At 35.7% G+C, this 24,422-nt stretch overlaps 1 protein-coding gene across 9 annotated transcripts in view; it reads left to right on the top strand.

Moving 5' to 3' along the window:
- TRIM37 (tripartite motif containing 37) overlaps positions 1 to 24,422 on the top strand; it is a 187,149-nt gene that overhangs the window by 49,330 nt on the left and 113,397 nt on the right. For all 9 annotated transcript variants that reach the window (XR_011975289.1, XM_072646851.1, XM_072646850.1 and 6 more), the window contains 3 exons: positions 9,905 to 10,029; positions 17,775 to 17,825; positions 18,597 to 18,678. Coding sequence is in view for 8 of the 9 variants with exons in the window: in XM_072646851.1 (XP_072502952.1) it covers positions 9,905 to 10,029; positions 17,775 to 17,825; positions 18,597 to 18,678 (258 nt within the window). In the remaining variant the exon portion in view is untranslated. The remainder of the gene's footprint in view (positions 1 to 9,904; positions 10,030 to 17,774; positions 17,826 to 18,596; positions 18,679 to 24,422) is intronic.

Raw genomic sequence — 24,422 nt, 5'->3', positions numbered from 1 at the left:
GGAGGGGTAGAAGGTCAAAAGTTTGCTTATCTTGAACATTCAAACTTCTTTGTCCTGAATCTTGGTTTCAGCTTTTGTTGGAAAGTAAATTTTGTTTTGTTTTATTTTGTTTTTAGTTCAGAGAAATATTTTTCTTCTTTTATCATAATTTTTTTTATCAAAATAGTTAACTGAATTTTTTCAAAATATTTTGTGGAAATACTTAAGTTTCAAAAGTAGACCATCACCTAAATTATCACACACACACACAAAACCTACACATATATATTTAATTAAGTTAAAATTCTTATCCATTCTGAAGATTGCTACAAGATGGAACTAGAGCTAATGCTTCTTCTTAACCTTTTTCATAGGAACACATTAATATTTTTTAAACAATTTTAAAATTTTATTTGGCCTTTTCACAACATTCCTGTTCCTTTTAACAGCTTATCATTGCATTCTATCACTGTAGCTTTTGGTGGCCCATTCCTATGAAAGAAATATGAGATATACATAAATTCTGATCGTATTCTTGGTGCCCTTAGTGTCCTTTAACCTTCTAACTTCTACTGTTTCTTCTTTCTCTCATTAATGCTCTTAATCCATTGCAAATCTCTTGAGACATCATGGCATTGTTAAAAAAAAAAAAAGCATTGGACTGAGATGAGACTTTGTTTTTGATCTGGGCTTTCAGACTAGCTCTGTAATCCCAGTTGTTTCATTTGCAATATAAGAAGATTTGGATTTATGTTATTTTTCCAACTCTAAAAAATTTCATAAATCTTCAGTCTACTTTAACCATTTACTTTTTTTATCTCTCTACTTTTTTCTGTAGCATTTTATAATATACTTTACTAGATTTGTGATCTCATTTGTGTAGGTATGCCTAACAATTATTCATGCCTTTCTCTACTGTGCAACTCTTGCCCATGCTTTCTTGCAAGTTCTCCATTTAGGGGAGGGAGTCTTCCAGCATCCTGGGGACCTTTCTCTAAATTTCTTGCCAACATTTGGATGCCAGTGTAGCATGGGGATAATCCATTATTCCTTATTCTTGTTATATGACTGGCTCATTTTCTTATCATACATCAATCTATAATGATTTTCTTTATGGGAATCTAGCTTTCACTGCTACTATGTTGAATGCTTTTAGATTTCAAAGACTAAAATTCGTGACTCACAGTAGTACAGTATCATTGGAAGGATATTGATATTTAAAAGATGCAGCCTGGGGGTTTCCTGGGGGATATTTAAAAAATGCTGCAGAAAGCTCAGGGGTCATTAAAAGCACTGTGCAGTGTATAAAATGCAGCCTGTTATCGTTTTAAATTCTAGGCTTAGATCATGTCCAAGATTTATGGCTGACTGACCATCCCTAAAGTTTGTTTATCTAGTTGCACATTATTGTCTGGATAATACCTGTTTTTTATTCATTTGTTCCATTGTGGATAGTTAGGGCAAATACTCGAGTGGTTATAGATCTCATTTAGGAGGTCAACAGTGTTCCAGTGCTTGACATATTTGGAATAATACCATCTCCAAACAGGAGCATGATGACTTCCTCATCAATAAGGAATCCCTCTTTTTAGACTCTGTTGGTCAACCTGTAGGCCAGCTGCAAACACTTTAGTGGACATATTATTGATATTAATAATCATTGAACAAAGTGATCTCTTGTTATATATTTAAAGGAAGTATGATTTTTGGTAAATATATTGGAGAACTTGGTTGAAAGAGTATAGTGGCATTTTTATTCTCAAAACTTGAATTTATTTTTTAGAGTTAATAAAAACCCCCAAAAGGAAGTTCTGTGTTCATTTTAGTAACTAACCATACAACTGTAAATATATGGTGCTATAGAACCTTGTTTACAAAAACCTAGTAGTCCCTTCTGATACCTTTGTCAAGGAATAATATAATGATATGGATAGAAATCTTGAGTACTGCTCTAGTATTTGTGGAATGTTAAAAAACCTAGAGAGATGTGTCTGGTATGTTGGGTACATCTTTTATAGAGAATTTATGGGAGAACATGGTTAAGCATCACATAGGATGAGAAGACTTAGATGGATTATAGTGTTTGGTTAGATGAAGTACCCATGTTGATGGATGTTATGGATCTGTTGAAGTATTAACATAAAATATGAGTGCCAAGATGGTAGAGTAGAAGGAACATTATAGCTAACTTTTTCTAGCATTTCTCTCTAAACAACTTTAAAATAACATGTCACATGGAATTTGCTGGCATAGCCAGCAAAAGGTTGAGTGAGACATTTTTCCAACCTGAGACCATTTAGGAGGTAGGAAGAAGAGATCTGTGATCATGGAGTGGTTACTGGTCCAGAGTACACATGGTAGCAATATCAGTCATAGGCTGTGGTGGGACTTAAAGCAGCAGCAGCTTCAGGAGCTCTCATCATCCATATCTGGTAAGAGGATTGGAAAATTGGTCAGAAAGAGATAGGAGATGCCTCTGTGCTAGTATTGTGCACAGGACCAGGCATTGTTTGGCAACTCCATTGCCCATATAAAATTCTGGGTTGCAGTTCCAGGGTGGAGAAGAGAGCTTTCAGTCACAAAGGAGCCAAGGCACTATTCAGAGTTCTAAGGCAAAGAGGAATTCTAGCATTTGTGGATGCAAGGGAGTAGGAACTTCTTGGGTAAGGATCAGTGTGCAGACCAATAGAACCGTGATTACACCTCTCCCCAGGTGATACCACCTTGGAAACACTGAAAAATTAAAAATCCTCAGAACTAGCCATGAAAATAGAAAGGCAAATAAAACCTACAATTTGGAGCTGTGACTTTCTTTCCCTCACAGTCAGCATAGCTCAACTTTAACATAGAGTTCAAAGGTAAGAAATAGGCTGGAAAAATGAACAAAAAACAACAAAAAGGACCTGTCCATGAAAAGCTACTATGGTGATAAGGAAGTTCAAGACACAAACTTTGAAGAAGACAACTGTGAAAACATCTACAAACAAAACCAAAAATAAAAATGCAGATTGGACCCAAGGAGAATTCTTAGAAGGACCCTCCCACCCCCACCCCCCCAAAAAAAGATTTGAAAATCAGATAAGAATGGTAGACAAAAAATTGGGAAAAGAAATGAGAACAATGCAAGAAAATTATGAAGAGATTTAACTGAAGAAAATAACACCTTGAGAACAGACTTAGTCAAATGGCAAAAGAGGTTAAAAAAAGTCAGTAAAAAAAAATTACAATTGGGCAAATGGAAGCTAATGACTCCATGAGCATCAAGAAACAATAAAATTTGGAGGAGCCAAGATGGTGGAGTAGAAAGATACACATATGCTAGCTCCAAACCCACAGCCCATAAAATACCTGTAAAGAAGAACTCCCAACAAGTTCTGGAGCAGCAGAAGCCACAGAACAACAGAGTGGAGGAGATTTCTGTTCCAGAGAGCCCTGAAAAATTGACACGAAAGGTCCGTCGTGCACCCGGACCAGAGTGGAGCCCAGCCCTGCCTTGGCCGTGTGGCACCGAGAGGAGCAGATCTGAGCAGGCTCCAGGGACAGAATCTCCAGCGGCCGTGCAGGTCCCTCCACCCACAGGTGCTAAAGGTCAGTGAGAGAGTCTCTTTGGCTCACGCAGGGGGGAGCGGGGTGTCTCCATAACTCAGGCCCCCTGGGGGAGACAGCAGCCGAGGCAACAGTTGACAGGGGCTCCCAAAGCAGGTAGGAGCTCAGATCCATTGTTCAAGGTCTCTGCATAAACCCCCTGAGGGGACTGAACCCCGTGTGGTGGCCTTGCCCCAACCTGAGCACCTGAACTTAATCTCACATTGAATAGCAGCCCTGCCCCCGCCCAAAAGCCCTGAGGCTGGGAATCAGCATTTGAATCTCAGACTCCAAGTGCTGGCTGGGCGGATCTGGAGGCCAGGTGGGTGTGGAGAGGGCACTGAGAAATCAAGTCACTGGCTGGGAAAATACCCAGAAAAGGGGAAAAAAATAAGACTATAGAAGGTTACTTTCTTGGTGAACAGGTATTTCCTCCCTTCCTTTCTGATGAGGAAGAACAATGCTTACCATCAGGGAAAGACATAGAAATCAAGGCTTCTGTATCCCAGCCCACCCAATGGGCTCAGGCCATGGAAGAGCTCAAAAAGGATTTTGAAAATCAAGTTAGAGAGGTGGAGGAAAAACTAGGAAGAGAAATGAGAGAGATGCAAGTAAAGCATGAAAAGCAGGTCAACAGCTTGCTAAAGGAGACCCAAAAAAATGCTGAAGAAAATAACACCCTGAAAAATAGGCTAACTCAATTGCAAAAGAGGTTCAAAAAGCCAATGAGGAGAAGAATGCTTTCAAAAGCAGAATTAGCCACATGGAAAAGGAGGTTCAAAAGCTCACTGAAGAAAATAGTTCTTTCAAAATTAGAATGGAACAGATGGAGGCTAATGACTTTATGAGAAACCAAGAAATCACAAAACAAAACCAAAAGAATGAAAAAATGGAAGATAATGTGAAATATCTCATTGGAAAAACAACTGACCTGGAAAATAGATCCAGGAGAGACGATTAAAAAATTATGGGCCAACCTGAAAGCCATGATCAAAAAAAGAGCCTAGACATCATCTTTCATGAAATTATCAAGGAAAACTGCCCTGATATTCTAGAACCAAAGGGCAAAATAAGTATTCAAGGAACCCACAGATCACCACCTGAAAGAGATCCAAAAAGAGAAACTCCTAGGAACATTGTGGCCAAATTCCAGGGTTCCCTGGTCAAGGAGAAAATATTGCAAGCAGCTAGAAAGAAACAATTCAAGTATTGTGGAAATACATTCAGGATTAACGCAAGATCTAGCAGCTTCTACATTAAGGGATCGAAGGGCATGGAATATGACATTGCAGAAGTCAAAGGAACTAGGACTAAAACCAAGAATCACCTACTCAGCAAAACTGAGTATAATACTTCAGGGGAAAAATTGGTCTTTCAATGAAATAGAGGACTTTCAAGCATTCTTGATGAAAAGACCAGAGCTGAAAAGAAAATTTGACTTTCAAACAGAAGAGTGAAGAGAAGCATGAAAAGGTAAACAGTAAAGAGAAGTCATAAGGGACTTACTAAAGTTGAACTGTTTACATTCCTACATGGAAAGACAATATTTGTAACTCTTGAAACTTTTCAGTATCTGGGTAGTTGGTGGGATTACACATACACACACACGCACACACACACAGAGACAGAGAGCACAGAGTGAATGGAATAAGATGGGATCATGTCTTAAAAAAATGAAATTAAGTGGTGAGAGAGAAATATATTGGGAGGAGAAAGGGAGAAATGGAATGGGGGAAATTATCTCTCATAAAAGAGACAGAAAAAGACTTTTTAGTGGAGGGAAAAAGAGGGGAGGTGAGAGAAAAAACATGAAGTTTACTCTCATCACATTTGACTGAAGGAAGGAATAAAATGCACACTCATTTTGGTATGAAAACCTATCTTACAATACAGGAAAGTGGGGGAGAAGGGGATAAGCGGGGTGGGGGGGGATGATGAAAGGGAGGGCAATGGGAGGAGGGAGCAATTTGAAGTCAACACTCTTGGGGAGGGACAGGATCAAAAGAGAGAATAGAAGCAATGACAGGCAGGATAGGATGGAGGGAAATATAGTTAGTCTTACACAACATGACTATTATGGAAGTCATTTGCAAAACTACACAGATACGGCCTATATTGAATTGCTTGCCTTCCCAAAGGGAATGGGTAGGGAGGGAGGGATGAAGAGAAGTTGGAACTCAAAGTTTTAGGAACAACTGTCGAGTACTGTTCTTGCTACTAGGAAATAAGAAATACAGGTAATGGGGTATAGAAAGTTATCTAGCTCTACAGGACAAAAGAGAAGATGGGGACAAGGGAGGGCAGATTGATGATAGGGGCAATCAGAATGCTCGGTGTTTTGGGGTGGGGGGGAAGGGGACAAATGGGGAGAAAATTTGGAACCCAAAATTTTGTGAAAATGAATGTTAAAAGTTAAATTAAATTTAAAAAAAAGAAACAATAAAATTTAAAAGAATTTTTTAAAAAATTTTTAAAAAATTGAAGAAAATGTAAAATATGTCATTGGAAAAATAACTGACCTGTAAAATACATCAAGGTGAGATAATTTAAGAATTATTGGACTACTGAAAGCCCTGATTAAAAAAAAAGTCCAGCAGTCATAAAGGAAAATTGTTATGGCATCTTAGAATAACAGGGCAAAATAAAATTGAAGGAATCCATTGATCACCTCATGGAAAAGATCTGAAAATGAAAGATGAAAACTTCCAGGAATATTATAGTGAAATTATAATACTTCCAGGTCAAATAGAAAGTATTTTGGAGGAATGAGAAGGAAGGATGCACTGGGAGAAGTAGGAAGGGAGAAGAGTGAAGAAAATTGTATTACATGAAAGAAGTGTGCTAAGAAGAGCTTTTATAGTGGAGGGGGTAGGCAATGCTTGAACCTCACTCTTATCTAAACTGGTTCAAAGAGGGAATAAAAAGTATGTATATGTATGTGTGTATATATATGTTGTATGCACACATGTATTTATATGTATTATGTATGTATATCACACATACATGTAGACACATAGTTGAGTATAGACATCTATCTTGCCTGACACAGAAGTAAGAAGGGAAGGGGTAAGAAAAGGAGGGGTGGGAGAAAGGTGACCAGAGGGATGGTAGATTGAAAGGCATTGGTCAGAAGCAAAACAGAATTTTGAGGAGGAGCAAGGTAAAAAAGAGAAGGATAACAAAAGAAAATAGAACGGAGGAAAATATAATTAGTCATCATAACTGTTAAGTGTGAATGGGATAAACTCACCTATAGAATAGAAGCAGATGGCAGAAATAACTAGACACCAGATCCAACAATATGATGTTTACAAGAAGTGCACTTGAAACAGAAACACGCATAGTGAAAAAAAAGGGGGCAGGATCAGAATCTGTTATGTTTCAAAAGTTTAAAAAAAAGCAGGGGTAGCAATCATGATTTGAACAAAACAAAAGCAAAAGTAGACTTAATTAAAAGAGATAAGCAAGGAAACTATATTTTGCTAAAAGCCACAATAGACAGTGAAGCAACATCAGTACTACAAATGTATGTACCAAATGGTATAGCATCTAAATCCTTAAGGAAAAGGTCATTGAGTCACAAGAGGAAAATAGGTAGTAATACTAGACTAGTGTAAGACCTCAGCATTCCCTCTAAGAACTAAATAAGTCTAACCATGAATTAAATAAGATGAAAGTTAAGGCAACAAATAGAATTTTAGTAAAGTTAGATACAATAGACTTCTGGACAAAATTGAATGGAATAGAAAGAAATGTGCCTTTTCTCAGTTGTACATGGCACCTTCAAAAAAAAAATACCCAACCATGTATTATGGGATTAAAAACCTCACAAACAAATGCAGAAAAGTAGAAATACTAAATACACTCTTTTGGGACCATGATGCAGTAAAAATTATATTCAATAAAAGGACCTTGGAAAATTAAAAATTAATTATGAACTAAATCTCATCCCAAAGAATGAGTGTGTTAAAGAAACTATATTTTCATTAAATATATTTATAATTTGTTGGTCTTTTTTGTTGCCCAATTAGTTGATCTGCTTTTTCTCATTTTTTGAAGTAAGCATAGAGAGATATAAATAGATAGTTTTGAAGTATTGCTGTGGCTTAAAAGTTAATTATCTTGTGGCCTACCTAGTAATGAGTTTCTTGAAGCAGTACAATTGGACCTTGAAATTATCATGGGGGGAGGAAGTCAATATTAAAGACAGAACCAAAATGGCACACTTAGGAGTTTAAGGAAAAATTTAATAGACATCTTTTGTTTTTGCATTGCATTATGCATTGTGGCTTTACCCTAAACTCACCCAGAAAACCATTCTTTCCAACAAAAAATAAAGAAGAAAACCAGCTCAGTAAAATAAATCAGTACATTGAAAAAAGATGACATTGGAGTATTTGAAACCTCTAGATCTCAACCTCTGTAATCTTCTCTTATATCCTTGAGATTTCAGTAGTTTGTTGGGTTTATTCCTGTTTCTATATACTTATATTTTGAAAGCAAATTTTAAAAAAATACTTCTTTGACAAATTAATAGTTGTGTCCTGTTGCTATTAGCTGTATTCATTTTAAGCATTTTACATCTGTTATATCTAATCAAATTCTTTGTGAGTCACTTATCAAAAAGACACATTGAATAATTACATGTAAAGCGTAAAAGAAGCATTTGGAGAACTGAATGCAAAACCAAAATACTCCCTATTCTTTAGTGAAGTAATGTGCACATTTACTTTGGTGAGTGCTTTTTTAGTGGTGTTTTTGTAGCCTTAAAAAATAAAAGAAACCATTTCTTTTTCCTCCCATTTCTATTTAGTGAATTCAACCTAGTTCCTAGGAACCTAGTTTCTCGCATTAAAAATACTGCTCAATTATGAGCTTCTGTTTATTTTTTTAAAGATCTGTTTGAATAATTTTTTTAAAGAAATCTATTTGAATAATTTTATTTTCAGAATTAATAGTTCTTTGATTAGTACTGTCTGAATCAACGTCATCTTGGAACTGATAATTTCCTGATAGTTTGATTTGATAACTATTAAAGAGGATCACTTGAATTCCTTTTATCTTAGCTACAAAAGGAGGGGAAGCCAGTTTTAATTGTTCATTAATTTATATTTTAATAGTAGACAAAAATGCACTAAAATGGTTTGGGTATTTTTTGAGAAGTCCGTTTTTTCATTCTCTACTCTTAAAATCAACTATAGGTCTCTTAATAAAAATTTCTATATTCTGGTTCTATAAAATAATAATTTTTTTCTGATTGTTGTAAAGATGAATGATGTTTTGCTGTGTAGGCATTTTTTGAACTTGTCATTAGATTGATTTATGACAGTCTCTTGGATTTTTCTGGCTCATCCCAGCTATTAGTTGCGAACAATTAGTCATAGAATAATTAATCCAGTTGTATCAATAACCATATCATCTCTTTATTTTGTCCATGAAGATGACTGAATTGGACTAATAACTTTCTGAGATGTCGTCTGTTGTTTTTTGATTCATTAGTCCAGTCATTTGTGTAGGCAAAGTCTTGTTTTTATTTTCTGAATGGTCCTTTGTAAGTACAGTGTTGAACATCAGTAAATTAAAACGCACAATTCAGGTTGTTTAGAACTTTAGAATTTCTTATTCTTCATTAGGCTCCTTTCAATTATTTATCTAATCTGACTAGACTTGAAGTTATATTGCTTCTCTGCTCTCTGTTAACAAAAAGAGTAATAATGTCAACCACACAAGAAATGTCAGTGTTATCATCTCCCAAATGAAAGGTGAAAAAAAGACTGATTGTTATAGCTGTGGTAGCTGAATAGAATCCAGGCTAGGATTATACTGTTTGGGTACTGAACAACACAAATAAACGAAAAGCATCTGTTAAGCTCTTACTAGGTGTCATCACTTTTGCAGTTACAGTTATTGAATCTTTTAAAAAGTGTGGAATGAAGCTTTAACTTAAAGGTCTTAAGTCAGTATGCGTGACTTTGTTAATATGCTTGATCAATTCAGTGTGTACGTGGAAAATACATTTAACTTGGCCTACCTTGGCAAGGTTTAACTTGGTTCTCTGGTAATAACTATTTACCTTATCCTAATGTTTATAAGAATTCTAATTATCCAGGCAATTTGTTTATGTGACATTTTGATGTGTTTTATATATTACTAGCCTGAACATAGAATTAGATTCATCCTATTCCTCGATCTGCCTTAAGTTTACTTTAAAGCCTTTAACTTTTGTTCTAGTTTTCTTAACTATAAAATAGGAACCATTCTTGTTTTATTACTTAATTATAAGTTAATTAAATAATTCTTTGTGTTTACTCTGATTTTTAAAAAATTGTCCTTTCTGCAGCTGCGTTCGTGTAGCAAGAGTGAATTAATCTCCAAAAGCTCAGAGATCCTCATGATGTTTCAGCAGGTTCATAGAAAACCCATGGCATCCTTTGTTACAACCCCAGTACCACCAGATTTTACAAGGTATGGCATAGATTCTGAATCCCCTTGACTTTATAAGTTTTATTTAAAATGTTAGTTCTTAATTTAAAAGTTCCAAATTAATTTTCTTTATCAGTCCTAACCTGTTTAATATTTCACTATGACATGACCAGTATAATGTTCTTGGTATAGATGCTCAGGTTTTCCTTCCAAAAACAGCTTGGAAGGTTTAATCAAGATTTAGTCTGCGAGTTAAGTTGATCCTAACTGAAGGGACATCCCTTTCTCTGGTACTGTTATCTTCAGAAGAAGTAATATTATCTGATCATTCTTTCTCAGACTCCCTTCATCTGCCTTGTCACAATGTTTGTTGTGTTTTTTTCTTAGCAGAACAACTCATGTGAACCACTGGAGAAACATAAGACTAGAAAGTACCTCAATTAACACTGTCTCTCAGATGAAAGATTAAAAAAAATATGAGATGTCACAATTGTGGCATCTTTGGCAACATCTTGGCTAGCCTTCTCTTACGTAGGTTGCTGAATAACATTTGTATTTAGGCATTTCTGTAATTGAAGTCATATTGCTTCAGATACCATTTTTCCTCCAGGTTCGACATGAAGATAATCCAGGGAACATTATCAAGATTTCTCTAAACTGTGTTCATTAAGGATGCATTTCTCAGAGCCATGATGAACATCAAAACTTTAGTAGTACAAGAATGCTCAAGTAGTGCACCAAGGATGTATTTCAATCTGAGCTATTAAAGAAGAAGCTGTTTTCAGTATAATGAAGAAGGAAATGTTTTCAGTATATTTAGTTAGCAAAATAACCTGAACATCAACAGAGCTGGATACTCAAATAAGCAAATTTGATTTCCTAAAGAATTTCACCAATATTTTAAAGCTATCCTACAATGATATGATAGTTAGCCAGGTCAAATTAGATATCTTCAGCTGGATTCCACTCTTTTTAAAAGATTTACTAACTGTGATTGCAGAAGTGATGGCACCTAGTAAGAGCATAACAGGTGCTTTTCATTTATTTGTGTTGTTTAGTACCCAAATAGGGGAATGCTAGCCTAGATTCTGTTCAGATGTCACTGCTATGGCAATTGTCTTTTCACCTTTCATTTGGGAGGTGATGATAGCACTGGCATTTCTTGTGTAGTCAGTATTAATCTATTTCTTAACAGAGAGTATATCTTCAGATAATTAAGAAATCTGTTACTAATTAAAAATATATATGTGTATATTTTTCAGTCACCAAAAATTAAACTTCTTTCTTTTCTACCACTCCACTCTCCTTGTTTGAGAAAGAAAGAAAAACAAAACTTCCTGTTAAATATGTGTACTCAACCAAAACAAATTTCTATCTTGGCTATGTCTGAAAAAAATATATCTCATTCTGCCCTCTGAAGTTCTTCACCTGTCCATTAGGAACTGTGGGTAGCATGTTTCTGTTGGGATTGGAAGCTCAATTCCGTGTGGACAGTCTCGGGCGGGTAAAGGTGGGAGCTTCTAAATCTTAGAGCTCTCACGAGACCCTCCCAGGAAACGGCAGGGGATCGAGGTGAACCGAGCTATCTTGAGTAATTCCGCCTCTTCCCGTGAGAAACGTGATGGGGGAGAGATCTCCCCGCCCTCGAGATTGTCCCGGATCTGGGCACACCTAGTTACCTAACAGCACGGTATTCAGATGCAAAACTATGCGGCTGAAGGTTAAGTAGGATTGAGGAAGCCTGAAAGCTCTCTTAGCACGTGAGGAGCCAAGAGGACAGTAGGCTCTGCTTTCTTCTTTCCTCTCTCCCCTCCCCCTCTCTCCCCGCTTGTACTTCTTCTTCCAATCCCTTAAGATCTTAGCCTCCTTAGGAAATCTCCCCCTCTTCCTCCTAAGGAAGACCCCCCTGCACTTGTAACCTAGACCCTGAAATAAAGCTCAACCCTTGTTCGACTCTGGAACGTCCTTTCTCTCATATGAGCATCCGGTTTTGGCCAACCGAAGACCTCGGAGGTGAGGTAAGAAGACTCGGGTAGCCCACACAGGCCTCTAGGCCTGGCATGTTTCATCGTTATTTCTTTGAAATTGTGGTTGATCGTTACTTTGATCAGAGTTCTTAATTTTTTCAAAGTTTTTTATCTTTGCCATATTGTTGTCATTAATAAATTATAAATTATTCTGTTCACTTTACCCTGCATCAATTCATGCAAGATCTACCAGATTTCTCTTAAATGATCCCTTTCTTCATTTTGTATAGCAGAATAGTATTCTACTGCATTTATATACCTTAAAGTGTTCAAGTGTTCCTCAGTTTTTAGACCTCCTCTCAGGATTTCTTTGCCACCTGAAAATGAACTATAAATACTTTTGTACATTCTTAGAATTGTTTTAATTCTTTAATCAACCTTCTTTTAATCTAATCTCTCTTAATCTACCCTCTCTTTAATTCTTGCTTCTCTCCTTCCTTATTATTATTTTCCTCTTGATTTAGGTTTTCCTTTTGATTTCTGTATACAATTCTATGTGTGTATACCTTCCCTTTTTTGCTCAGTTCAGATGAGAATGAAATTCAAGTGAGAAGATTTTCCCTAATCTCCCTTTCCCTGGCCTCCTCTCTGCATATTCTAATTTGTCTCTCTGTCCATTCTTAAGATCATCAAGACACAACAGAACCGCTCTCATACTTTATCTAATTAGATTTCTTCTATGGCCCCTGATGATAATAGTGTTTAGAGAGTAATAATATTAACAGTAATAATAGCTAACATTTCTGTAGAGGTGCTATATGCTAAAGTGTTTTATGATTGCAGTCTCCTTTGATGTTCACAACAACCCTGGGGGGTAGGTGCTATTATTATCCCCATTTTGCAGATGAAGAAACTTGAGGCAAACAGAGGTTAAGTAACTTGCCCAGGTTCCTATAGCCAGTGTCTGGGACTGGATTTGAACTCAGGTCTTCCTGATTCAAGGTCTAAGCTATCTAGCTACCTACTACACATGTATCATTTCAACATATTCGAATATAAGAAGTTTATCCCTGTTTTGTCCTTTATCGTTGTTTTTTCACATTTACCTTTTTATGTTTCTCTTCACTCTTGTGTTTGAACTTTAAAGTTTCTGCACTGCTCAGCTGTTTTCGTCAGAAATGCTTAGAAGTCTGCTAATTTCATTAAAGGGCCATTGGTCCAGTTTTTCTTTTTCTTATTAATTTATTTGTTTTCAGTTTTCTACAATCACTTCTATAAGTCTTAGATTTTCTCCCCCTTCCTGTCCATTTTTTCCCTTTTAGGATTATACTATTTTTCTGGATAAGTTATTATTGGACAGACACACACACACACACACACACACACACACACACACACACACTCTCTCACACTCTCTTTGTTTTCTGGAATTTTATATTCCAAGTTATTTGCTCCTTTGTAGTTGATGACTACTAAATTATGTGTGATCCTGACTGGCTCCTTGATACTTGAATTCCTTTTCTCTAGCTGATTACAGGATTTTTAAATTGTCTCAGAAGCTCTGAATTTTGGCTATAATTGTTCCTTTAGGTTTTCTTTTCTTGTTTTTTTTGTTTGTTTGTTTGTTTTTTAGGAGGGAATTGGTTTGATTCTTTCTGTTACTACATTGCCCTCTGGTTCTTAGAGATCTGGATAGATTTCTTTTAAGATTTGTTTAGGTTCTTTTTTTGATCATGGCTTTAAAGTAGCAAGTAGCTGATTGATTCTTAAATTTTTTTCCTCCTTGATCTGTTTTCCAAGGCAGTTGTTTTTGCTTTGAGAAAAAAATATGTTTTTTCTATTTTTTTCTGTTTTTCTACCTTGCTTTAATGTTTCTTATTGTTTCATGGATTCATTGATTTTGTTTGGTCCATTCTAATTTTCAAGGAGTTTGTTGCATGGGGGCAAGGTTTTGTATTCTCTTTTTCTTTTATTATTATTATCATTATTTTATTTGTTTTCAGTGTACTACAATCACTTCCATATATCTTAGTTTTTTCCCTTCCCTCACCCCCTTATCCCCTACCTCCCCACTCCCTCCCTGATATGGCATACAGTTATATATAGTTCTACACATATATTCCTATTAAATACATTTTCACCTTAGTCATGTTGCATAGAAGAATTAAAATGTATGGGAGAAATCATAAAACAAACCAAAACATATTGTATTCTCTTTTTCCAAGCTGTTAATTCCATTTCTAATTCTTTTTTTTTCAAAACTCTCATTTCTTTTCCAGTTTTTTTTCTCAAGCAGTCTCATTTCATTTACAGAAACATTTTTAAACTCTTTAAGAAAAACAAACTGCTTCATGAACTCTTCAAGGAGTTATACTTGAATTGGTATCAAGTAAAATTGAGTCAGTTTAGCACATGATGAATGCATACTATCTACTAGATTCTGGGGATATTTTATATTCCATAAGACAATTCCATATGAATGCAAACAAAAACAAGATTATTTTAGTAAGAACAGCACTAAAAATTGGGGTAAGGAGAATTTTGCATAGAAAGTGGCATCTGAGCTTAGCTATGCCTAGAAAACTAAGGATTCCAAGAAGTGGAATTAAAGAAGGAATGTACTTAAGGTATGGGAGGATTATCCTGGGAAGGGATAGAGATGTGAGTTGGAATGCTGAATTTAGGGAACACCAAGCTTGTGGGCTTAGTTGGTTGGAACATATAGAGTACAAGAAGGAAAATAATATAATGTAAGTTTGGAAAGATAACATAGAGGGATGATATAGAGGGCTTTAAATGTGAGGCTGAGGAATTTGTGGCCTAGAGTTAATAAGGAGTTAGTAGTAGTGAATGGAATCCTAAAGAAATTTAGGTGATATGTTTATCGACTTAGAAGACAATAGGATTGTAGATTGAAAGCTGGAAGAGATTTTTGAGACTTTTCTAGTTCACTCCCCTTCACTTTACAGTTGAGGAACCTTAGATCCAAATAGGTTAAATAACTTGCCTAAAGTCATACAATGAACTTCACAGAGAGTGAAGAATAATAAGGTGGGAAAGAGGTTGACTCTATGTGAGAAGAAATAAGGTGAGAGAAAGTTGGAACTAAAATTTGGAGAACCTTAATATCAGTTTAGATTTTTTATTTGGTAGGTTCTGAAGGCCTTTGAGACTTATAATGATATAATAAGACCATGCAGTCATATCCAGGATGGATTGAAAAGAGATGTGTAGAGGGAAACCCAAGCCTAAGCAATACAGTGGAATGAAATGGCTGAAAAACAGTTTTAGGCTAGTATGTAGCTCTGAAGAGTAAAAAGTTTATTTTGCACAAAGGGCTCTGATTGTGAATGTAGCATCTAGTACTACAAATAGTGTTAGGTACTCTGGATCGTAGTTATAATCAGTTAATTAAATGGCAAACTTCTTGTATTCATTATGAAAAAAAACCCAACTTTTTCCTGTTCTGGCCTTTTCAGTTATGCATAATATAGTAATTTTTTTTAATTGAAAATTTTTTTTAAATTCATGAAAATTGCCCCATCTCTCCCTCCTCCACTGAAAAAAAAAGGAAAACACAACTCTCGTAACATAATCAAGTAAAACAAATTCCCACATAGTTCATATCTAAAAAAAAAAAGGTCTCAGTCTGTATTCTGACTCTTACTGCTTCCCTCTGAGGAGGTAAATAGCATGTTTCATCATGAATCATCTGGAATTGTGGCTGGTCTTTGTATCAGTTAGAGTACTTAAGTCTTTCACAGTTAATTGTCTAATCGTTACTGTATTAATTCTACTCCTTGTGCTCATTTCACTCTGCATCAGTTCGTACAAATTTTCTCAGGTTTCTCAGAAACCGTCCCCTTCATTTTTTTTAATAGCGCAGTAGTATTTGTTACAGTTACATAATTCCAAATCACTTTCCTAAATAATTATACTGTTTCACAATTCCACCAACAATACACCAATGTGCCTACCTTCCCACAACTCCCACATTGAGACTCATCTTTTGACATCATTGCCAGTTTGTAGGGCATGAAATTAGACTGTATTTTAAATGCAGTAGAGTAATTTGCTACTTAAAAGAATCTTTTGATGAAACCTCTAAAGTTCATAATTACTTCCTCACTTACCTTATGCACATAAATTTTTAGAGAATGTAGAGTGTAACAACTCTCCTAGTATAAATATTCTGCTAGTGACTTTAACTCATCATAAGTTTATCACTTAAGCGTTTCAAAATTACTTTGACTGTGTCAAATTACCCTGTGCCCTGAGGGTGCTTATCTTTGAATATTGTCACAATTTCTTTTTTTTTAACTTAATAGTATTTTTTTTCCCAATTACATGTAAAGATAGTTTTCAACATTCATTTTTGTAAGATTGTGAGTTCCAGATTTTCCTCCCTCCTGTCCCCACCTTCTCTCCTACCTCTCCAAGACTAGAAGCAGTCTAATATGGGTTATACTTGTGTAATCATGTTAAACATATTTCCACATTAGTCATGTTGTGAAAGAAGAATCAGAACAAAAGGGAAAAACCACAAGAAAGAAAAAACAAAACAAGACAAAAGTGGAAAATAAGTCAATCTGCATTTAGACTCTTCTCTTGATGTGGATAACATTTCCCATCACTAGTCTTTTGGAATTGTCTTAGAACGTTGTATGGCTGAGAAGAACTAAATCTATCAAAATTGATCATTGAACAGTGTTGCTGTGACTGTGTTACAGTGTTCTCCAGGTTCTGCTCACTTCATTAGTTCATATAAGTCTTTGGTTTTTCTGAAATCTGCCTGTTCATCATTTCTTATAGCACAATAGTATTCATTACATTCATATACTGCAACTTGTTCACCCTTTCCTCAATTGATGGGTATTCCTGCAATTTCCAGTTCTTTGCCATCACAAAAAATGCTGCTAAAATATTTTTGCACATATATGTCCTTTCCCCTTTTTTTATGATTTCTTTGTGATATAGACCTAGTAGTAGTATTGATGAATCAAAGCGTATACATAGTTTTATATTTCTTTGGGCATAGTTACAAACTGTTCTCCAAAATGGTTGGATTAGTTCATAATTCCACCAATTAGTGTTCCAATTTTCCAGCATTTTCTCCAACATTTAATCATTTTCCTTTTCTGTCATACTAGCCAATCTGATAAGTGTGCGGTGGTACCTCAGAATTGTTTTAATTTGCATTTTTCTAATAATAGTGGTTTATAGTATTGTCACAATTGCTTCCAACATCTATTGATTGGCGGTGGGGGAGGATATTTAGATAATTCTGTGCCTGCAGAGGCTTATTTTTGTACTTCTTAAGCATTCCAACACATACTAAAAGGGGACAGTGCTCTTTTTTGCCTTAGGCAAGTAATACATGCATACTGACTTACATTAAAGAAATATTCATGTGCCACAGAGCAGAATTTTCTTTCATTAAATATATGTGAATTAAAATAAAAGTAATATTTAGAAATATCCTTTACTGTGCCCCTGGGATCTGTGTTTCTGACTATTTTGCTTACAACTATTCTTGGTTCTCATGATATGTAACATGAATCTTAACATTGTGAAATTGTACTAGCTTATTGCCAGTGAACAATAATGAATTGTAATCTGTCTAGGTCCTAGGAGTTGATACTCAATAAATACTTGTTGATGTACTATATGTTGAAGTACTATACTTGATCAATAGTATTGATCATTCATACTGTTGTTTGCTAGGATTATAAATTTTATCTGAGAGTCTAATATCTTAATTTTTTTTACTTGTTTTACAAAGTGAAATAATTTCTTGGATTATATGTTTTGTCTTTTTAGTGAATTAGTACCAGCTTATGATTCAACTACTTTTGTTTTAGAGAACTTCAGGTAAGACTATTTGGCAATCTCATTATTTCATATGTACAAAACTTGCCATTATAAATGAGAATTGTTTATAAATAAGTTTAATCTGTAAAGGCAGAACTGTAAGAAGTTATAACACTTGTCCTTTACTTCAGTAATCATTATAGAATATTTTTATTGATCAAAATATTGAGTATATAGTGGGAAAAGTCTGATGCCTTCACACATTAATACTGTTTCCCATGTTATTTCTTAATGTTAAGTACATGAGCAGCGAGATAGAGGACTAGGCAGTTTCTCTGATTCACCATGTCTAAGGAAGCAGGAATGTAGTTCATGAACAAGACTAGGAATAAAGCTGTTAAATGCTAATCTTAATGCTGACAGTATCACTGTTACAGTCTTGAACATGTTGCTTACCTGGTCTCTTTCAATTGCTCTGCATTCTTGTTTCTTTTCATAATAACTAGATATTATAGATCACAATAGTAAATTCAGTGCAAAGTATTGTTTTATTGTTTCAGCCATTTTGGAGTTAATTTCTTTAACTGTCCCCAAGTGTAAACCTGGATTGGTCATTATAAAAAACACTATTTGGAAATATTTTTAAAATATAACTAAATCAGTTCATTTATCTTTGATTCTTGGTTCAGGAATATAAGTTTACATATCACAAAAGTAATTTTTCATAGTTGATGGTTTTCTTTTAGCAATACTTGTAAGATTTCAGTTGCCATAAAGTTTGATTTACTTAGCTGTTATAAATTGACATAAGGGTGTTTTCTTTCTCCTTAGCACTTTGCGCCAGAGGGCAGATCCTGTTTACAGTCCTCCTCTACAAGTTTCAGGGCTTTGCTGGAGGCTGAAGGTTTACCCAGTAAGATTTTGATTGTCTTTTTTAAAAGACCCTTTTAAATTTTATTTATTGTTTCTTATCTTTCTTGGAATGGAACAATATTCTCTGTCATTTTTCTAGCCTTCTTAAGTAAATGCACCAATTTATTTTCTAGGAAATGACAAATTTGCAAACAGTTGCAAACAGCAATATTTCCATGTTTCTTTATAGGGTTCTTGAATTATACTCAAAGAAATTACATCTGAACAAAATTAACCATCACTTTTCTTTGAGTTTAATTTCGAAGTTCATTCAATATTATTAGAGAAAATATTAAAGATTCTTAATGATGTTTTAGTATTAAGTATAAAATTAACACAGTGCATCATTAAAAAACAGTTAAAATTTATCTGGTCATATCAATCTACTGTGTAGTCATCGAATAAAGTATAAATATTCATTTATGAAAAAATTATAAAAACAGGAATAAAAGGATTTTTCTTTAATACAGTAGAAAGTATTTAGTCTCAAGAGTTAGTATTCTAGTTCACATGAGCAGCAAGATGAAGGACTTGACATTTTCTCTGATTCCCCATGACCTCTCAAACCTTTCTGAAATAGAAATTATGCACCAAAGATAAAACAATTCCATCTGTCTCTGTGGTCTAGGACACCAGGAATCCAAAAGAAGATAATAAACAACAGTGCCAACAAAAGAATCCTTGAAAAACCTCTGAATGATGCTTACTGACTCTGAGCTCGTTCATCATCCCTCCCTAGACAGCTCCTGTGCTGTGAGATTGCGCTATCAGCCCCACAGACAGGACACAACAACAAAACTTACCCCTACCCTTGTTCCTCCCTTCCACTTCTAGGGCTGTGCTCCAGGGATTGGAAGTTTGCTCTGGTCTCCACAGCCAGCTTGGCCACAGCCCTTCAGGAGCAAAAACCTTCCAGAAACTGGAATGTGGAAGCACTGGTGCTGCAAACCTCTAAATTACCAGTGCTGGGGCAAACAGTGCTGCAAAACCCTGAACCTCCAGTGCTAGCCTAGAAAACTGAGAAACAGAAATTGTAGGACAGATCAGGATGGGGGTGGGAGGGGGGAAGAGGTGGGGAGGATATCCAGTGCTATACCAAGCCTGAGGGAAAGGAGCACAATATCCAGCTGACCAGTCTGACTACCCAAAAGGCAGTTGGGGGTAGAAACCTTGGTTGATGAATTGTGAATTGCCCAGTATAGGAGGAGGTTGAGCACCAAGAGATGCTGCTCCTAAGGAAACCACAATCAGAGAAGAAGGGGTCAGGAAGCGAATGATAAGGCAAATTTGGGGGAGTTGGAGATTGAAATTATCAAAGATTGCAGGAAGAAAAAAATTCAGAGAACTAGAACATAAACAGATAAAGCAACTGGAAAAACAGTAACAGCAGAAAGAAGTGCCTCCAGATCTAGTAAACTGGTTCAGACATCTGTGGATAAATACTGCAAAACAAAAGAAATTGATCTTATGCGTGATGAGCCAGAGGACCTTTTGATATTTGAGAAGACTATGGAAACACAACATGCTGTTCCTGAGTCGTTCAAAATAGACGTGAGAGACATAAGAGCAGAATTTATGCCCTGTGCATCAAATATAACAAACAGAAAAGAAAAACTTGAATCTGTAATGGCAACCTTCACCAATGAAACAAAAGAGAGAAAATAGATTGGGAATTCAAATACATAATATTGAAGGTCAACTTTTAAGAAGAGAAGCAAAAAAAAGGAACATTAAAAGAAAATAAACTCATTATAGAAGGAAAATATGGATTTTGAAGACAGGATACATAGAGACAATCTAAGTATCATGGGTCTCCAAGAACACAACAGGAGGGAAAAACCTTAACACTGCTTCAAACTTCTGAACAAAGAAAATGAAGTTCCCATTTGAAAGAATTCAGATTGCTTCCAAAAAAAATCCAAATCTTCAAATTCTAAGATACATAGTGGTTAAATTTAATAATTTATTTCAGAAAGCGCAAGTTCATCAAGCCATTACGATAAAGACCTTCAAATAAAAAGGAAAGGACATTCAAATAATATTCATTCCACACCCACTATAAAAAGGAGGAGGGAATAGAACAATGTGTTCCAAAAAACAATGGAGTTCAGGATATAGGCCAGGGTGACCTGTCCTGCAAATCTGATTTTAGCATTATAGTGATAAAGAAGAGCTTGAAAGTTTTTATTTTTTAAAATTAATTTGTTTTCAGTTTTCTGTAATCCCTTCCATATATCTTAGATTTTGTTCCCCCTCTTTTCCTCTCCTTCCCCCCTACTTCCCCACTCTCTCCCTGAGACAGCATACAATTTTATATAGGTTCTACATGTACATTCCTATAAATACATTTTCACCTTAGTCATGTTGCATAGAAGAATTAAAATGAATGAGAGAAATCATAAAACAAAACAAAACATAATACAAAAGAAAATGGTCTGCTTTATTCTGCGATCAAATTCCATAGTTCTTTCTCTGGCTGTGGAAGGCATTTTGCCTTAAGAGACCCCTGGGAATTTTTTAAGTTGTTGCATTGCATTGAAGTACCAAGTCTACCAGAAAAATTCCTCACACACTGTGGTTGTTGTTGTATACAAAATTCTCTTGGTTCTGCTCCTTTCACTCAGCATCAGTTCATATAAGTTCTTCCAGGTCTCTCTGAAGTCTTCTTATTCATCATTTCTTATAGCACAATAGTATTCCATTACATTCATGTATCACAACTTGTTCAGCCATTCCCCAATTGATGGACATCCCCTTGATTTCCAATTCTTGGCCACCACAAAGAGTGCTGCTATAAATATTTTTGCACATGTGGGACCCTTTCCCATTTTTATGATCTCTTTGGGACACAGTCCTAGAAGTGATATTGCTGGGTCAAAGGGTATGCACATATTTGTAACCCTTTAAGCATAGTTCCAAATTGCTGTCCAGAATGGTTGGATCAGCTCACAGCTCCACCAACAATGAATTAGCGTTCTAACTCTCCCACATCTTCTCCAGCATTTTATCATCTTCCTGTTTTGTCATGTTAGCCAATCTGATAGGTGTGATGTGGTACCTCAGAGTTGTTTTGATTTGCATCTCTCTAAGCAGTAGTGATTTAGAGCATTTTTTCATATGACTATAGATAATTTTAACTTCTTCCTCTGAAAACTGCCTGTTCGTATCCTTTGACCATTTATCAATTGGAGAATGACTTGTATTTTTGTACATTTGACTCAGTTTTCTATATATTTTAGAAATGAGGTCTTTATCACAGACGCTAGTTGCAAAAATTCTTCCCCAGTTTTCTGCTTCCCTCCTAATATTGGTTGCATTGAGTTTGTTTGTGCAAAACCTTTTCATGTGCAAAAACTTTTCAATTTAATGTAATCAGAATTACCCATTTTGCACTTAAAAATGTTCTCTATCTCTTGTTGGGTCATAAACGTCTCCATTCTCCATGAATCTGATAAATAAACTATTCCTTCCTCCCCTAATTTGTTTATAGTATCGGTCTTTATGCCTAGATCATACATCCATTTGGACTTTGTTCTTCTGTACAGAGTCTGGCATTGTTCTGTGCCCACTTTCTGCCACGCTATTATCCAGTTTTCCCAGCAATTTTTGTTAAACAGTGACTTCTTATCCCAGATGCTGGGGTCCTTGGGTTTACCAAACAGTATATTGCTGTATTTATTAACTACTGTATCTTGAGTACCTAACCTGTTCCACTGGTCTACCCCTCTGTTTCTTAGCCAGTACCAAGTGATTTTGATGATCACTGCTTTATAATACAATTTGAGTTCTGGTAGGGCTATGCCACTTTTCCTAGCATTTCTTTTTATTAGTTCCCTTGATTTTCTGGACCTTTTGTTCTTCCAGATGAATTTTGATATTGTTTTTTCTAGCTCTAGAAAATAATTATCTGGCAGTTTGATTGATATGGCACTGAGTAAGTAGATTAATTTAGGTAGAATTGTCATTTTTATTATATTGACTTGGCCTACCCATGAAGAACCGATGTTTTTCCACTTACTTAGATGTGACTTTATTTGTGCAAAACTGTTTTGTAATTGTGTTCATATAGTCCCTGGATTTGTTTTGGCAGGTAGACTCCCAGATATTTTATAGTGTCTGCCATAGCTTTAAATGGGATTTCTCTTTCTATCTCTTGCTGTTGGGCTTTGGAAAATTTTTAGAAAGAAAACTCAGATCTGAAGGGATTATTTGCATCTCTAATACCTCAAAATACAGAAAAGCTGGAAGAGTGAGTAAATATAGGAGGTAAGGACAGAATGACAATAGAGAGATCAGTAAGAGATTTCTAACTTCACACAAGGAGATAGAGGTAAATACACAAATAGTGGAGGTAATGTTGATGAGGCTGATTGGGGGCATTAAGAATCTGGTAATATATTGTCTAGAGGTGCATCAATTCTTTTTTGTTTAACTATAATATAGGAGAGTACATCAAAGGGAGGGAAGGGACCCAGCAGGATAGAGGAGTGTGTGATGCATAAGGGTCAAATCTTGGGCTCAGAAATGAGGGGAAGATGATGTCTGTGGTCTCAGAAGAAGAAGAGCCTACAGGGAAGTGGATGAGTTGGAGGAGGAAGATAGTAGAAGGGGGTTGGGGGACTACAGAGGCCTTACTTTGGTCGTGGTTCCTTTGATGAATGCGCTTATGGGTGAAGAGAGATGGTCAGTGAATAAAAGGAGAGGAAGATCTTACAATGAATGAGGCCTGGGGGATCTGGTACTTGAAGAGTACTGCTTTGGAAAGCTGCATATTGGAACCCTTGGGGGTACTTGGCACCTGAAGGAGTGTGACAGTATAGACACTGGGAGGAGATTTCCTAGGAAATGTGGGGAAATAAAAGGTCAGCAAGGGCAAGTATAGATCAGTGATGGGCTGCATAATTAGGGATACAGTGAGAAGGAACCCTGTAATGGGGCAGTATCCTCTCCAATACCTGAAATGATTGAAATTGTACTGGGAGTGAGGCACAATTGAAAAGGGAGAAATCTGTGAAACAGGTTCTACCATCCAGTGACAGAAAGTGCCTAAAGAGTAAACCCTAGAAGAATGCCTCAGAAGCTTTGCTTGCATGAAGAATACAGAGAAAAGAGAGAGTCTAAATGATTATAGGGGTCATCAATCAGAGAATGAGGATCTAGAGGAGATAGGAAAAGATAATAAAGAGAAAGGGAGAAATCTTTTTTGGAAATGGACACAAAATATGAAATTTGAAAAACTAATGAGTAGAGTACTGGCTGAAGGGGAGGAAAAAAAAAGGGAAACTACATGACAGAAGAAGTAAGAAGGGTAAGAAATATATAACCAGATAAAAGCAGGAGAAAAAAGGAACTAAAAAAGAAAACCTTAAAGAGAAAAAATAACAGATGAGAAGAGGGGATTGAGGTGAGAGACATGAGCCTGCAGATCAGAGACACCTTTAGAAAAAAAAGACTAAGGTAAAGTAACTGGAGGAACATAATACTGTGTTTACAGCAGAAGAGGGAAATAATAACTTTAAAAAAACACCAATTTTAGAGACATGGAAGAAAATATAAACCTTACTCTTAATTTAAAATGTGAATGGACTAAACAATCGAGTAAAATGAAAAAGAGTGACAGATTCAAAACCCTAGAAGAAATACATTTCTTAAAAAAAGACACACAAAATAAAACTGACAGGATAGAATACAATTTATGTTTAGAGTGAATTTAAAAATAAGAATTGCCATCATGTTCTCACATAA

Source organism: Notamacropus eugenii, chromosome 2 (assembly GCF_028372415.1).
Source record: "Notamacropus eugenii isolate mMacEug1 chromosome 2, mMacEug1.pri_v2, whole genome shotgun sequence".
In the NCBI taxonomy this organism is placed as follows: Eukaryota; Metazoa; Chordata; class Mammalia; order Diprotodontia; family Macropodidae; genus Notamacropus; species Notamacropus eugenii.
This window is presented reverse-complemented; position numbering and strand designations above follow the sequence as displayed.